At 44.9% G+C, this 17,576-nt stretch overlaps 1 protein-coding gene across 1 annotated transcript in view; it reads left to right on the top strand.

Annotated features, from left to right (window-relative positions):
* The window catches only part of hydin (HYDIN axonemal central pair apparatus protein), a 946,920-nt gene that overhangs the window by 520,210 nt on the left and 409,134 nt on the right, over positions 1 to 17,576 (top strand). The window contains exon 15 of the mRNA XM_085992020.1: positions 1,384 to 1,622. Within this exon, the coding sequence (XP_085848146.1) occupies positions 1,384 to 1,622 (239 nt within the window). The remainder of the gene's footprint in view (positions 1 to 1,383; positions 1,623 to 17,576) is intronic.

The raw sequence follows: 17,576 nt of genomic DNA, 5'->3' as shown, positions 1-17,576 counted from the left end.
TGACTTACGCTGACGCTCAGCGTAAGTCGGCGGGGGTCGGGGTCCGCGGGGGGGTCGGCGGGGGTCGGGGCCGGCGGGGGTCCGCGGGGGGGTTGGCGGGGGGGTCGGCAGGGGTCGGGGCCGGCGGGGGTCCGCGGGGAGGTCCGCGGGGGGTCGTGCGCACGACTTACGCTGGACTTACGCTGACCGAAAAAACCTTCGGTTTTTAGAGGGTTTCGGTTTTCGGAAGTCCGGATAAAGGGTAGTCTGCCTGTATCCACAAACGGTGGAAGGGAGTGTCACTGGATAATGATAAGGAGCAGGAACTCTGGTTGTTTTACCCCTCCTGCTCCTAGCGTGCTGAGGCTAATTGTTGTGCCCCTAGCACTGCTCATGCTGAGATCAGTTGACTCAATGCGGACTAGGAATTGAACCTGAGACCTTGTGATCCAATTGACTGAACTATACAGTGCCTTTATCAACCCAGCCTTCAGGGGAGCGGTCTTCATCATTTTGATAGCTTTAGAAACTTTCTTCATAATCCATACATTTTAATGTTCCTCTGTTGTAAACTGTGCTTTTTTAATGACAGAAAGGATGGTTCAATTTTATGTGCTGCTTCAGTAAAACCATTGCCTCTACCATACCACCTTTGTGCCTTTGCTTTTCTAGCTTTTTCCTGTCCTTTACGGCTGAATGGCTATATGTTGTGTTCACTTGCACAGGTTTATCATACACTTGTTCGATTAGTAAACACACTATTTGTCTTACCTTGTCTGCTGATGGTAAATTCATACAGTCGATAGAATACTCAAAGTTAGCAGGTCAGTAGTGACTGTGTGTATTTAATGCTATAAAACTGTTAAGTTCCTTTATGTGCTCCCCATTCTGAATATTTACCCCTGCAGGACTAATGAATATAGTGTGTGTGTGTGCATTATGTTAACAAAAGTGCTACTGCAGTTATACTAAACAGACAAAGTTTACATATGTTGATTATAGATTAGAGACTTTGAGTTTCCCAATAGCACAAAACCTATATGTTTTATCTTTACAAAACTTGTGTGGTATTAGGAATTTCAGATGAACTCAGCTTTATTTTGTGCTTTACAAATGCAGTTTAGATTGCTAATTTAAAATCTACAGATACCTGTTGCACATGATATTATTGCAAACTTTAGAGCCCAGAAGCTATGCTGTGCGATATTAGTATGGGAACACTTAATGCATTGGTACAAAATTCACTGTCTGCTATTTTAATGGCAGTGTTATCATGTTTAGTGTTCTTACACTACTATCACACATGTAATTTCTATACTCTGGATCCAGTTATAATGTTTCTTTACAGATCTGATTAGGTTTCATGACATTAATAAGTTGTCTCTTACCTGACTTATCTTTCAGACACTAGAAAACTCTAAATGGCGTTTGGAACCCAGTGAAATTGTGATTCCCCCTCATGGACACGTAAATTTGACTATTGTGGCGCATCTTGATGATACAATCTGGTCTGAAGACAAGTTGCACTTGGCAGTAGAAGACAGTCATACAAAGAGCATTCATGTGCAAGCTACTGGCATCGGAACTACCATTGTACCTAACAAAACCTTTGGGCCAGTTCTCAACCTTGGAGCAGTATTCAGGCAAGTCGTCACATCAAGAACTGCTGGGCCTTGCTCTCCTCTGCCAAAACTGGGTAGGGAACTGATTAGGAGGTAGGAGACAGAGTGTAGGGATAATGGATATGCTCCTCAAAACCTACCTCTTTGAGCAAGCTTTTAGTCACCTGTCCAGTATTTCCTTGTGTGGCTCAGTGTCAAATTTTGTTTGATAACTCTCCTGTTAAGCGCCTTGGGATATTTTACTACGTTAAAGGCGCTATATAATTGCAAGTTTAGTATTAAACTAAATAGTGGGGGGGAGGATCCAGGTGAGTGGGAAAATAAAAAGTCAATGAGAAAGCAATAGAGCAGGCTAGAGATGGGGGAAATAATAACCAGTGTCAGGGCGAGGCTGGTTCTGGACCCAAGTGCAGAGAGACGAGGCGAGAAGTAGGTATGCAGTCTTAAATAAAAGTACTTTACTAGAATCACACAGGTAGACAGTTACAAACATAGGAGCTCAAGACAAGCTACCACTAGCCAAATGGCTTGTCAAGACTGAGCACAGAGGGAAGAAACCACCGAACTTAAATACAAGCAAAAACAGGTGAAACCAATAAACCAGATGAAAGGCAGTTAAGTAATAAACACAGGAGAAACTAGTAACAATTAGCAAAGGGAAAAAAACAAGTGAAGGTGCCATCTAGGGGTTACTGAGGGAACTAACCGGCACCCTCACACAGAGTGTGACAGGAAGGGACAGAATGTTTAAAAATAAGAGTGTAATAGAAATAAAGACAAAACAAGGAAAAATAGTAAAAAGACAAAGTTAAAAGCTCTATATCTGAATGCACGCAGCATTCGTAACAAGATAAATGAGTTGATGGCACAAATAGATACAAATGGGTATGATCTGATCACCATTACAGAGACGTGGTTGCAAGGTGACCAGGGCTGGGAACTGAATATTCCAGGGTATATGATAATTCGGAAGGATAGAAAGAAAGGAAAGGGAGGTGGAGTAGCTTTGTTGGTAAAAGATGGGATCAGTGCAGTGGTGAAAAGTGATATTGGCTCAGAAGATCAAGATGTAGAATCGGTTTGGGTGGAGATAAAAAATAATAAGGGGAAAAAGTCTCTGGTGGGTGTAGTCTACAGGCCCCCGAACAGTAGCAATGCTGTTCGACTGAGTATAAGTCAACAAATAATGGAAGCCTGTAAAAAAGGTACGGTAATAATCATGGGTGATTTTAATCTCCATATTGATGGACAAATCAAATGGGCCTTGGTAGCCTAGAGGAGGAGTTCATCGAGTGCATCCGGGATGTTTTCCTAGAACAGTATGTAATGGAACCAACCAGGGAGCTGGTTATCTTGGATCTGGTACAGTATTATGTAATGAGACAGATTTAATAAATGATCTCATAGTAAACGATCCTCTAGGAAAGAGTGATCATAGCATGGTTGAATTTCAAATTCAGTTGGAGGGTGAGAAGGTTGTATCCCAAACCAGTGTCCTGATCTTAAACAAAGGCAATTATAATGGCATGAGGGCAGAACTTGCTAAAGTGGACTGGAAAAATAAATTACAGGAAACTCTTTTTTATCCGGCACTGACGGGACCGGCGTGGTGCCGGTTTATCAAAAAGTCTGGATTAAAGAGAGGTATAGTTAAAAGGTACGAGTGCTCCGTACACAGCAACAAATCCAGGCTTCCCTGTTGCTTAGCAACAGGTGCAGGAGCCCCGGCCACAGACCAAGTATCCCTGTTGCTTAGCAACAAGTGCAGGAACCCGATTACACAGCCACAGATCCAGGAACGGCCACTAATATGTAGTAAAACTTACCTGAACCTACTCCTGAATTTTGCCGATTAACAGAGATTTCCGGTTATTTAGGTGCCGGTAAATCGAGAGTTTCCTGTAAAGGGTAAGAAAGTTGAAATGCAGTGGCGGACATTTAAGGAGATATTTCATAACTCTCAACAAAAATATATTCCAATGAGAAAGAAAGATTTTAAGAGAAGGGAGCAACATCCGTGGCTAACTAAGGAAGTAAAGGATGGTATCAAATTGAAAACGAAGGCATACAATGTTGCCAAGATTGGTGGGAGATCAGAGGATTGGTAAATTTTTTAAAACCAGCAAAGGATGACTAAAAAAAAAGAGAGAGAAGATGAATTATGAGAGTAAGCGGGCAAGAAACATTAAAACAGATAACAAGAACTTCTACAGGTATATAAAAAGGAAGAGGGTAGCTAAAGTAAACATTGGTCCTTTAGAGGATGAGACTGGGGAATTAATAATGGGGAACGGGGAAATAGCAGAAACGCTGAACAAATATTTTGCATCTGTCTTCACATCCCAATAATGGATAATCAAGGGGCCACAGGGAGTGGGGAACGAAAGACAATCACTATCACTAAGGAAGTAGTACTCGGTAAAATAATGGGACTAAAAGATGACAAGTCCCCTGGACCAGATGGCCTGCATCCCAGGGTCTTAAAAGAAGTGGCTGCAGAGATAGTGGATGCATTGGTTGAAATATACCAAAATTCTCTGGACTCTGGAGACTCTGGATTGGAAAACCACTAATGTAACACCCCTATTTAAGAAAGGAGGGAGACAGAAAGCAGGAAACTATAGACCAGTTAGCCTAACATCTGTCTTTGGGAAAATGCTGGAGTCCTTCATTAAGGACGCAGTAGCAGGGCATTTAGAAAAACATACTGCAGTCAAACAGAATCAGCATGGTTTTAGGGAAGGGAAATCATGTTTAACAAATTTGCTGGAGTTCTTTGAGGATGTAACAAGCAGGGTGGACAAGGGTGAGCCAGTGGATGTGGTGTATTTGGATTTCCAGAAGGCATTCAATAAGGTGCCACATAAAAGGTTACTGCATAAGATAAGAACTCACAGAGTTGGGGGTAATATATTAGCATGGATAGAGAATTGGCTAACTAACAGAAAGCAGAGAGTCAGGATAAATGGGTCATTTTCTGGTTGGCAAACGATAACTAGTGGGGTGTCACAAGGATCGGTGCTGGGGCCCCAGCTATTTACAATCTACATTAATGACTTGGATGAAGGGATCGAGTGTAATGTAGCCAAGTTTGCAGATGATACAAAGATGGGTGAGAAAGCAAGTTGTGCAGAGGACTCAAAGAATCTGCAAAGGGATATAGACAGGCTAGGTGAGTGGGCAAACATTTGGCAGATGAAGTATAATGTGGGAAAGTGCAAGGTTATCCACTTTGGCAGGAAAAATAAAAAAGTGAATTATTATTTAAATGGAGAGAGATTACAAAATGCTACAGTTCAGAGGGACCTGGGGGTCTTTGTGCATGAAACACAAAAAGTTAGCATGCAGGTACAGCAAGTAATGAAAAAGGCAAATGGAATGTTGGCCTTTATTTCAATGGGGTTGGAGTATAAAAGCAGGGAAGTTCTGCTATAACTGAACAAGGTATTGGTGAGACCACATCTTGAGTACTGCGTACAGTTTTGGTCTCCTTATTTAAGGAAGGATATACTTGCATTAGAGGCAGTTAAGAGACGATTCAGCACGTGGTTAGCACTGTTGCCTCACAGCGCCAGGGACCCGGGTTCGAATCCGGCCTCGGGTGACTGTCTGTGTGGAGTTTGCACATTCTCCCCGTGTTTGCATGGGTTTTCTCCGGGTGCTCCGGTTTCCTCCCACAGTCCAAAGATGTGCGGGTTAGGTTGATTGGCTATGATAAATTGACCCTTAGTGTTAGGGGGATTAAATACATGGGGTTACGGGGATAGGGTGGGATATGTGTTGGTGTAGGGGTTACGGGGATCGGGTGGGATATGTGTCGGTGCAGGCTCGATGGGCCGAAATGGCCTCTATCTGCACTGTGGGGTTTCTGTGATTCTGTGATTCACTAGGTTAATTCCAGAGATGAGGGGTTTGACTTATGAAGAAAGGTTGAGCAGGCTGGGCCTATACTCATTGGAATTTAGAAGAATGAGAGGTGATCTTATTGAAACATATAAGATACTGAGGGGGCTCGACAAGATAGATGCAGAGAGGATGTTTCCCCTCATGGGGAAATCTAGAACTCGGGGGCACAGTCTCAGAATAAAGGGTCGCCCTTTTAGAACTGAGATGAGGAGGAACTTCTTCTCTCAGAGGGTCGTAAATCTGTGGAATTCTCTGCCCCAGAGAGCTGTGGAGCCTGGGTCATTAAATACATTTAAAATGGAGATAGACACATTTTTGCAAGATAAGGGAGTGAAGGGTTATGGGGAGTGGGCTGGGAAGTGGCTTTGAGCTCTAGATCAGCCATGATCTTATTGAATGGTGGAGCAGGCTCGAGGGGCCAAGTGGCCTATTCCTGTTTCTATTTCTTATGTTCTTATGTTCTTAAGTTGTTGTTGTATGTACTTAAATTGGCAGGATGTGACTAGTGGTGTCCCCCAGGGATCTGTACTGTTGGCTCAGCTTTTCATCATATTTATAAAAGATTTAGAAGGAATAGAGAGCCGTATATCCACGTATCCAAGTTTGCTGCCAACACTAAGTTAGGTGTCACAGTAAATAGTGTAGATGGGACATTGATAGATTAAGTGAGTGCACAAAACTGTGGCAAATGGAGTTCAATTTGGTGTTACTTGCCACTTGTGAGATCATGCACTTTGGATTTAAGAAAGATAGATCTTGTATTTTCTAAATGGTGAGAAGCTAGGAACTGTGGAGGAGCCGAGAGTTATAGGGGTCCGTGTACAGAAATCGTTAAAAACAAGTGGACAGGTACAAAAAATAATTAAAAAGATGAATGGAATGTTGGCCTTTATCTCGGACACTCGAATACAAAGAGGTAGAAGTTATGTTACAGTTATATAAAGCTCTAATTAGATCCCATCTGCAGTATTGCATTCAGTTCAGAGCACTGGACCTCAGGAAAGATATCCCTCGGTCTTAGAGGGGTGCAGAACAGATTCTCCAGAATGATCCTGGGGTAAATGGGTTAAATTATGAGGACATGTTACATAAGCTCAGCTTGTATTCCCTTGAGTATAGAAGATTAAGGGGTGATCTGATTGAGGTGTTTAAGATGATTAAAGGATTTGAAAGGGTACATAGAGAAAAACTATTTCCTCTGGTGATGGAGACCAGAACAATGGGGCATAAACTTAAAATTAGAGCTAAGCTGTTCAGGGGTGATGTCAGGAAGCACTTTTTCATACAAATTATAGTTGAAATCTGGAACACTCTCTGCCAAAAAGATATTGAGGCTAGGTGAATTGAAAATTTCTAAACTGAGATTGATAGATTTTTGTTGGGCAAGGGTATTAAGGGTTACGGCACTAAGGCGGGTAGATGTAGTTAAGTTGCAGATCAACCATGATCTAGTTGAATGGTGGAACATGCTCGAGGGTTTGAATGGCCTCCTCTTGTTCCTATATTCCTAACTGCAAAGAAAGCACCCTGCTTCTTTTCTCCACTACAAACTGTCTTCTTAAACCCCTGCCCCCTCCACCGTCACCTCCAGCAACAAGTGTAAAGAGCTCATCGACCTCTTTGTTACTAAAATTGAGACCATCCGTTCAGCTGCCTTGGTCTCCTCCCTCCTTTCCTTTGGTCACCGAGCCAAGTTTCCCCAAAGGCTTCCCCTGTCCTAGCCTTGCATTCGCATCTTTCTCCAGTTTCTGTCCTATTTCCTGGTTCATAAGAAGATAAGAAATAGGAGCAGGAGTAGGCCATACGGCCCATCGAGCCTGCTCCGCCATTTAATAAGATCATGGCTCAGCTTCTATGTCAACTCTACTTTCCCACCCTATCCCCATATCCCTTGATTCCTTTAGTGCCCAAACATTTATAGCTCTCAGTCTTGAATATACTCATCGATTGAGCATCCACAGCCCTCTACGGTAGAAAATTCCAAAGATTCACAACCTTCTGAGTGAAGAAGTTTCTCCTCATCTCTGTCCTAAATGGCCGGCCCCTTATCCTGAGACTGACCCCTAGTTATAGACTCTCCAGCCAGGGGAAATGGCCTTTCATTCCCTTTCTGACCATGAGACCCACCTCCTGATCTCTTGACAATATTCCAAATATGGCACCAAACTGGCATCTACTCAACAAAGTGGAAAATTGCCCAGGTATGTCCTGGGGAAACAACCCTTCATCCCCTTTCTGAGCTCCACTTGTCCATGAGACCCACCTCCTGATCTTTCGACAATATTTCCAATATAGCATCAAAACTGGCATCTACCCAACAAAGTGGAAAATTGCCCCCAAGTATGTCCTATCCACAAAAAGCAGGACAATTTCAATCAGTGAATTACCACCCCATCAGCCTACTCTCAATCATCAGAGAGTGATGGAAGGTGTTGTTGACAGTGATAACCTGCTCAGTTCAGGTTCCACCAGGACCACTCGGCTCCAGACCTCATTATAGCTTTAGTCCAAACATGGACAAAAGAGCTGAATTCCAGAGGTGAGGTGAGAGTGACTGCCCTTGACATCAAGGCAGCATTTAACTGAGTGTGGCACCAAGGAGCCCTTGTAAAACTGAAGTCAATGGGGATCAGAGAGAAATCTCTCCACCTCTCCACAGAAGAGCCAGGCAATGACTATCTCCAACAAACTAGCACAAAGGAAGATGATTGCGGTTGTTGGAGGCCAATTAGCACAGCCACAGGACACCACTGCAGGAGTTCCTTGGGGCAGTGTCTTAGGCGCATTCATCTTCAGCTGCTTCATCAGTGAACTTCCTTCCATCATAAGGTGAGAAGTGGGATGTTCACTGATGACTGCACAGTGTCCAGTTCCATTCGCAATTCCTCAGATAATGAAGCAGTCTGTGCCCACAACATCCAGGCGTGGGCTGAGTAGTGGCACGTAACATTCGCCAGTGCCAGGCAATGACCATCTCCGACAAGAAAGAGTCTAGCCACCTCCCCATGACATTCAGTGGCATTATCATAGTCGAATCCCCCACCATCAACATCCTGGGTCACCATTGATCAGAAAGTTAACTGGACCAGCCACATAAATACTGTGGCTACAAGAGCATGTCAGAGACTGGGTATTCTGCAACGAGTGACGCACCTCCTGACTCCCGAAGCCATTCCACCATCTACAAAGCACAAGTCAGGAGTGTGATGAAATACTCTCCACTTGCCTGGATGGATGCAGCTCACAACAACACTTAAGAAGTTTGACACAGCCTACTCCTGAGGTCCCCACCATCATAGAAGCCAATCTTCAGCCAATTCGATTCACACCACGTGATATCAAGAAACGGATGAGCGCACTGGATACAGCAAAGGCTATGGGCCCCAACAATATCCCGGCCATCGTGCTGAAGACTTGTGCTCCAGAACTAGCTGCACCTCTAGCCAAGTTGTTCCAGTAAAGCTACAACACTGGCATCTATCTGACAATGTGGAAAACTGCCCAGGTATGTCCTGTCCACAAAAAGCAGGACAAATCCAATCCGGCCAATTACCGCCCCATCAGTCTACTTTCAATCATCAGCAAAGTGATGGAAGGTGTCATCGACAGTGCTATCAAGCGGCAATTACTCACCAATAACCTGCTCACTGATGCCCTTTGGGTTCCGCCAGGATCACTTGGCTCCCGACCTCATTACAGCCTTGGCCCAATCATGGACAAAGGAGCTGAATTCCAGAGGTGAGGTGAGAGTGACTGCCCTTGACATTAAGGCAGCATTTGACCTAATGTGGCATCAAGGGGCCCTAGTAAAACTGAAGTTAATGGGAATCGGGGGGAAAACTCATCACTGGCTGGAGTCATACCAAGTACAAAGGAAGATGGTTGTGGTGTTTGAAGGTCAATCATCACTGCAGGAGTTCCTCAGGGCAGTGTCCGAGGCCCAACCATCTTCAGCTGCTTTATTAATGATCTTCCCTCCAACATAAGGTCAGAAGTGGGGATGACTGCACAGTGTTCAGTGCCATTCAGAACTCCTCAGATAATGAAGCAGCCCATGTCCGCATGCAACAATACCTGGATGACGTTCAGGCTTGGGCTGATAAGTGGTAGGTAACATTCGCTCCACAGAAGAGCCAGGCAATGACTATCTCCAACAAACAAGAGTCTAACCACCGCCCCTTGACATTCAACATTATTACCATCACCGAATCCACCACCATCAACATCCTGGGGGTCACCATTGACCAGAGCTTAACTGGACCAGCCACATATATACTGTGGCAACAAGAGCTGGTCAGAAGCTAGTGTCTCATCTCCTGACTCCCCAAAGCCTTTCCATCATCTACAAGGCACAAGTAAGGAGTGTGATGGAATACTCTCCACTGGCCTGGATGAGTGCAGCTCCAACAACACTCAAGAAGCTCGGCACCATCCAGGACAAAGCAGCCCACTTGATTGGCACCCCCATCCACCACCTTAACATTCACTCCCTCTACCACCGGCGTACCGTGGCTGCAGTGTGTACCATTTACAAGATGCACTGCAGCAACTCGCCGGGCTTCTTTGGCTGCATCTCACAAACCCACGACCTCTTCCACCTAGAAGGACAAGGGCAGCAGGCGCATGAGAACACCACCACCTCCAAGTTCTCCTCCAAGTCACACACCATCCTGACTTAAAATTATATTGCCAATCCTTCATCGTCGCTGGGTCAAAACCCTGGAACTCCCTTCCTAACAGCACTGTGGGAGCACCTTCACCACACAGACTGCAGTTGAAGAAGGCAGCTCACCACCACCTTTTTGAGGGCAATTAGGGATGGGCAATAAATGCTTAGCCAGCGACACACACATTTTGTGAATAAATACATTAAAAATTCCCACTTTGCTGCTGACCACCCAACTTCCCTTCCTGGCCCCCATGTTTTCTGATATCGTTAGCAGTTGTTTTTTCTCAGGTACTGTCTCCCTCCCCTTCAAATCTGCCATCATCACCCTGCTCCTCAAAAATCTCCCCTATGACACCTCTGTCCTTGCAATCTACTGCCCCATCTCCAACCTCCCTTTGCCCTCCAAATCCTTGAACCTGTTGTTGTCTCCCAAATCCATGACCATCTTTCCCGCAACTCCAGTTTTGAACCCATCCAATTCAGCCACAACACTGAAACTGCCTAATCAAACATGCAAATGACTGCGAACATGGTAAACTACCCGACGTAAGAAAACTACTCGGCACTTGGTCTGAGTATTAAACAAGGCTTTAATCAACTGTTTTTCAACATGGAGATCTAGTTGTGTCCTTCACTAGTTCCTGTTAAGGAATGTCCTGAGCAAGCTGGGCCCATGCCCGAGTATTTATACTCTCCCTGGACAGCACCACCAGCAGGCCGCCCAGTATTATTTCATAAGTCATTTCCACATGAATGACAAGATTCATGTCACTACCCCTCCTTATTCTTCTCAACCTTTCTGTATCGTTTGATATGGTTGACAATGTCATCTTGCTCCAATTTCTCTCCTCCATTGTCCAGCTGAGTGGGACCTTGTAGTACTTTTTTCTATCCAGTCACAGCCAGAGAATCTCCTGCAATGGCTTCTTTTCCCGGTCCCACACTGTTACCGCTTGAGTCCCCCAAGGATCTATCTGTGACCCTCTCCTATTTATCATCTGCAGGCCACCCCTTGGTGACATCATCTGAAGACCTTTGTCAGGTTCCAACTCTCTTGATCCCTCCAATGCTGCTGTGTCAGACTGCTTGTCCAACATCTAGTCCTGGATGAGCCGCAATTTCATTCAATTGGGAACATTGGGAACAACAAAGTCCATGGCCCAGAAATTCGGGTCAGGGGCTTCCCGCGGTTGCAAGCCCCCGACCTGCACTTACCTTGCGCGCCGGCCATTGAGCTGTGGGCCCGTGTGGAATTCCGATCCGGGGCCTGGTCCAGCTGCCGGCGCGCAGTGTTTGCGTATCCCAGGGGCGCAGTTAGTTCGATGCGTCCCCTGGGATCACGTGGGCCATGGGGAGCCAATCGGAGCAGGGAATGCTCCATTCATAAGTCTGACAGGAAGTGCTGTCAAGACTTATAAATACTACAGCCCCAAAATAGCACTAAATCTTCAAATAATTTTTTTTTTTAATCATTTTTTAAATAAACTATAAATTACATGAAATAACTATTTTAAACAATAATTTAAATTTTTGAAAAAAGTAATTTTTTCTCTAACGGGGCTAAAAATAAAGTATTTAAAAATAATAAACCTGTGGAAAAAATGTTTTAATTTTAATTAAGTCACCACTTACCTTGTAAAAAGCAGGCCTTACGCCTGCTTTTTACATTTCTAAATGCTGCAGGCTTACATTCCCGGGAAAACCTGTAAAAAAAAAAAAAAAAAAACGAAGTTCGATGCGCACGCGCAGCCCCTCCTGCGCACGCGTTCGACCTCTGAACCCCTTCGTTCAGAGGAACGGAAGTGCCGGTTTCTCGCGTATGCGCAGTGCATGCAGGAAACCGGCACTTCCATTGGGCCTACAGGTGAGTATCCCGTGTGTACTCACCCGTGGAGACCCGAATTTCTGGGCCATTGTCTTTGGCCCCCAGCACAAACTCTGTTCCCTCGCCACCGATTCCAGCCCCTTTGCTACTGAATCACGATGTTCGCAGCTTCAGCATCCTATTTGAGCTTCCAACCCCAAATCCTCCCCATCAACTTCCATCTTCATAACATCGCCCGTCTTTGTACGTGTCTCAACCCATTTGCTGCTGAAGCACTCATCCATCCTTTTGTTAACTCCAGAATCGATTATTCCAGTGGTCTCCTGGACAGCCTCCCATATTCCACCTTCCCATATTCCACTCTTCCATATTTCACCCTCCCATATTCCACCCTCCATAAAGTTGAGATCATCCAAAACTCTGCTGCCAGTATCCTAACTCGCATCAACTCCCGCATGCCCATCACCCCTGTACACGCTGATCTACTTTGGCTTCTGGTCTACCAATGCCTCGAATTTAACATTTTCATCCTCTTATTCAAATCCCTCCATGGGCTCACGCCTCACTATCTCTGTAACCTCCTCCAGCCCTACCACACTCTGAGATCTCATGTGTTCCTCCAACTATGGCCTCTTACGCTTCCCCTATACCCATTGCCCCACCTTTGGTGGCTGTGCCTTCAGCTATCTTGGCCTTAAGCTCTGGAATTTCTTTCCAAAACCTCTCCGGTTCCTTGAGTCTCTCTGCTCCTTTAAGACCTTAAAACCTACCTCTTTGATCAAGCTTTTAGTTTACCCTTCTAATATCTTCCTCTTTGGCTCAGTGTCAATTTTGGTCTGTTTGCGCTCCTGTGAAGTGTCTTGGGACCTTTTCCTATGTTAAAGGTGCAAGTTGTTGTTGCTGTAGTTAGTATCTATCTTCAGGTTTCAATAGCAACATTATACCAAGTTAATTATGTTTTTTTTCCTTTCTGTTCCATTCTTCAGTCTATTGAAGCATGGAGGTCTATGATTTCATAAGTTGCAATTGCCTTCCAGTACTTCCTCTAAGTGGACATTATTCAACAACAACAACAACTTGTATTTATATAGCGCCTTTAACGTAGTAAAATATCCCAAGGCACTGCACAGGAGTGTTATAAAACAAAATTTCGCACCGAGCCGCATAAGGAGATATTAGGACAGGTGACCAAAAGCTTGGCCAAAGAGGTAGATTTTAAGGAGTGTCTTAAAGGAGGAGAGAGAGGCAGGAAGGTTTAGGGAGAGAATTCCAGAGCGTAGGACGTAGGCAACTGAAGGTACGGCCGCCGATGGTGGAGTGATGAAAATCGGGGATGCACAGGAGGCCAGAATAGGAGGAGCGCAGAGATCTCGGAGGGTTGTGGGGCTGGAGGAGGTTACAGAGATAAGAAGGGGCGAGGCCATGGAGGGATTTGAAAACAAGGCTGAGAATTTTAAAATGGAGGCATTGTCAGACCGGGAGCCAATGTAGATAAGCGAGCACAGGGGTGATGGGTGAATGGGACTTGGTGCAAGTTTGGATATGAGCAGCAGAGTTTTGGATGAGCTCAAGTTTATGGAGGGTGGAAGATGGGAGGCCGGCATGGAGAGCATTGGAATAGAAGATAGGAGCAGGAGTAGGCCATTCGGCCCTTCGAGCCTGCTCCGCCATTCAATGAGATCATGGCTGATCATCCAAATTCAGTACCCGGTCCCTGCCTTCTCCCCATATCCCTTGATCCCTTTAGCCTCAAGAAATATATCCAACTCTTTCTTGAATATATTTAATGAACTGGCCTCCACCACCCTCTGTGGCAGAGAATTCCACAGGTTCACCACTCTCTGGGTGAAGAAATTCCTCCTCATTTCAGTCCTAAATGACTTACCCCTTATCCTTAGACTATGACCCCTGGTTCTGGACTCCCCGGCCATCAGAAACATCCTTTCTGCATCTAGTCTGTCCAGACCTGACAGAATTTTATAGGTTTCGATGAGATCCCCTCTCAATCTTCTAAACTCCAGTGAGTATAAGCCCAATTGACACAATCTCTCCTCGTACGTCATTCCTGCCATCCCAGGTATCAGCCTGGTGAATCTTCGCTGCGCTCCCTCCATGGCAAGAACGTCCTTCCTCAGGTAAGGTGACCAAAACGGCACACAATACTCAAGGTGCGGTCTCACCAAGGCCCTGTACAACTGCAGCAAGACATCCTTGTTCTTGTACTCGAACCCTCTTGCTACGAAGGCCAACATACCATTTGCCTTCTTAACCGCCTGCTGCACCTGCATGCTTACCTTCAGCGACTGGTGCACAAGAACACCCAGGTCTCTTTGCACTTCCCCTTCTCCCAATCTATTGCCATTCAAATAATAATCTGCCTTCCTGTTTTTGCCACCAAAGTGGATAACCTCACATTTATCCACATTATAGTGCATTTGCCATGTTTCTGCCCAATCACCCAATCTGTCCAAATCGTACTGGAGTTTCACGACATCCTCCTCACAGCTTACCCTCCCACCCAGCTTTGTGTCGTCTGCAAATTTGGAGATATTACATCCAATTCCCTCGTCCAGATGATTAATATATATTGTGAACAGCTGGGGTCCTAGGACCGATCCTTGCGGTACCCCACTAGTCACTGCCTGCCACTCGGAAAACGACCCGTTTATTCCAACTCTTTGCTTTCTGTCTGCCAACCAGTTCTCTATCCAAGTCACTACCTTGCCCCCAATCCCATGTGCCTTAATTTTGCACGCTAACCTCTTATGCGGGACCTTATCGAATGCCTTCTGAAAGTCCAAATACACCACATCCACTGGTCCTCCCTTATCTATTTTACCAGTTACATCCTCAAAAACATGTTTTCGGATGATGTTGTCGAGGGGCAACATGTTAATGAGAAAAAGGAGAGGGTCAAAGATAGATCCTTGGGGGACTTTGGAGATAACGGTGCGGGAGTGGGAAGAGAATCCTTTACAGGTGATTTTATGGATACGACTGGAATCACAGGATAGCGCAGGCAGGGTGGAGTCCTAACATAACGGGTTTCTGCCTCTTTTCCTTTTCCCTATACCCATTGGATGCTGATTTCCCAGGCTCAGGGAAGAAGAGCTCCCCTATACCAGTTAGCTTATATCCTCCATCCCTAGTCTCCTCACCCTGCATTTATCGACATTAAATGGCACTTAATCACACTGAGATGAACAAGGGAAATTTTATGCACAGAGCCAGCTTGCTGGTGTCAAGATTTCTCTGGAAATCATAAAACATAATGATGTTTAGGAACAGGAGAGGGCTATTAGGCTCAACATACCCCATCCCTTTCATGATAAATCAGCTCCTTAATAGGGACAGAGAATTCGTTGGAACAGGGAAAGGCCATTAGACAGAATTACATTTATTAATCCTCCAGATCAATAAATATATATACTGTGTTTACATTTAAACCTTGTACAGTAGAGAGATTTGCTCTCGTGATTTGAAAGGTGGTTTTGTGGCAGAGCCACCAAAGGACTCAGATCGCTTGTACATAATTCCTTTAACAACATGTTAGCTACAGTCTGAGTCTGTACCTTTATTTATGCTGTTTAACTGTACAGAGTGTGGTTGCTTTAACAGCGCGGTTAAAACGTGATGACATCACGCCGTTCATCACGTGACCCCCACTGGCGGGAAAACGTGATGATGTCATGACGTCAGCCACAGGACTGTCGGGGCAGTCCTCGTGGAGCCTCCAGAGAGAGCAGACCTACATTCGACGTTATCCTGCAGTTTATCGTTAAAGCCTGTTCATTTCATTAAAGTTCATTTTGTTTGATCGCCTGAGTAGAACTCAGTCTTTTCGTTAGGAACCCACGTTCCTACAGTTTTTGTGCATTCTGAAGCTTTCAGAACAGTGGGTTGAGGTTCTCACTGAACTAGCACCTGCTGAAAGTCAAATGTCATGGTTCTGAGTTCCATCTATCCAGTTGTTGATAAGGAAGCGCCCTTTCACTTATGTGGAAGGGTTGCAGGCGTTGGTGAAAGATGCACTGTTCTTCACTGAGCCCCTGCAGCAAGCTACTTCAGAAGTAGCTGGAATTGCAGAGGAAAGAAGGATTTGCATTTAATCAGATACCACCTTCCAGTCAAAATATGTAGCATGTAATGATAATTGAAAGACAATTAGTCTTCCCACGCAAGGCTTTAGTGAAATAAATAGAGCTTACATTATCTTTAAAGTATTAGTAATTTCCCTGAGAAAACCTCTGCCACAACACTCTCCCAATAATTAAAAGTAATGCTTTGTTAATTGAATGCTTTGTACAGAAACTATAACATACGCAAATCCTACTTGCAGCAGTGCATGTGAGACTGAAGGCATCTTTTGTTATCTTGACTGTGAGTGTTAACTATGTGAAAGATCTAAACAATCCAGCATGAGGGATATGAGTGAGCGCTGAAGGTCTTCTCGTAAGGTTAAGGGGAATGCGCCAGTGTAGTATCGTTAGTGTTAAATCTGTGAGTTGTTCAAGTAATTAATACTCAGACTTAATCAGTAACAATAAAACAGCTCTTTACTGGTTGGAGGTAGGGACTATACGTAGGTCTTTACTTCATGCCCACAGGCGGGAACTGAGGGGAGATCAGTACCCACAGTACTATTTATACCCCTATGGCCAGGAGTGGTACTGCGTATCACTACGCCCAACAAGTAGTGCAGTCCTGTCCATAGGTTCAAAGTAGCACACATATTACATACACAACATTCCTCCCTTCCTAGCTTTACAGTCATCTCCCCATTTAACATAACGTAATAACATATATACATATATAACTTCAGGTTTACATAACAGAATAACATAGATACATGGATAACTTCATGTCAAAACAGATCACAGATTCAATCTCTGTGGTGGAGTCGGTTCACGTTGCTGGAGTGACTCATTCAATAGTCCTTCCATGGATTAAACAGTTTGAACTTCCGAACTGAATTGGCTCCGTTCGGAGGGACCACGTGTGTGATCTGGTAGAGGTAATAATGGTTCAGATGGGTCATCTTCTGTTTCGACTTTTCCTTTTCTGCTTCTTGGAGACTCTCTGGGCTCCACTGTCAGCTGCCAGCTGCCAGCTGCATGCGCAGTTCCTCCTTCTCTCCCTCCTTTTTCCGTAGTAGAGCCACCTTCTCCCGATGTTCCGTAGACTTTCGGTGCTCCTCCATGATTTCTGTATGGTGGGAGTCGAAGTTACAAGTTGGGCAGGACAGGACATAGTAATATTCGGTGTCGTCCTGATCTAGGCCAGCGAGAGGGTCTTCTATTTCCTCCATACCCAGCTGGGCGTTAGCCAGCTTTTGTTCCAAGTCCAGACATCTTTCCTGAAGAGACTTCTTCATGCGTACCTCTTCATCCAGCTTTTTCTGGGCTTTCAGCAAGTCGTTTACTAATGACCTCATTTGAGATTTTACTACTTCAACTTCTTTTGGAGATTGATTGATCGGACTATTCAATCCCTCTACCGGAGCAGCTGTTTCAGCGGTCTGTTGTTCTACGTTGACGTGAGTCAGCGTACTTTTGGCATCCAAGGGCTGCTCTGT

This window comes from Somniosus microcephalus, chromosome 6, assembly GCF_052327205.1.
Source record: "Somniosus microcephalus isolate GS21.2 chromosome 6, FLI_Smic_1.0, whole genome shotgun sequence".
Classification (NCBI taxonomy): domain Eukaryota; kingdom Metazoa; phylum Chordata; class Chondrichthyes; order Squaliformes; family Somniosidae; genus Somniosus; species Somniosus microcephalus.
The sequence above is the reverse complement of the archived record's forward strand: the minus strand, read 5'-3'. Positions and strand labels throughout refer to the sequence as shown.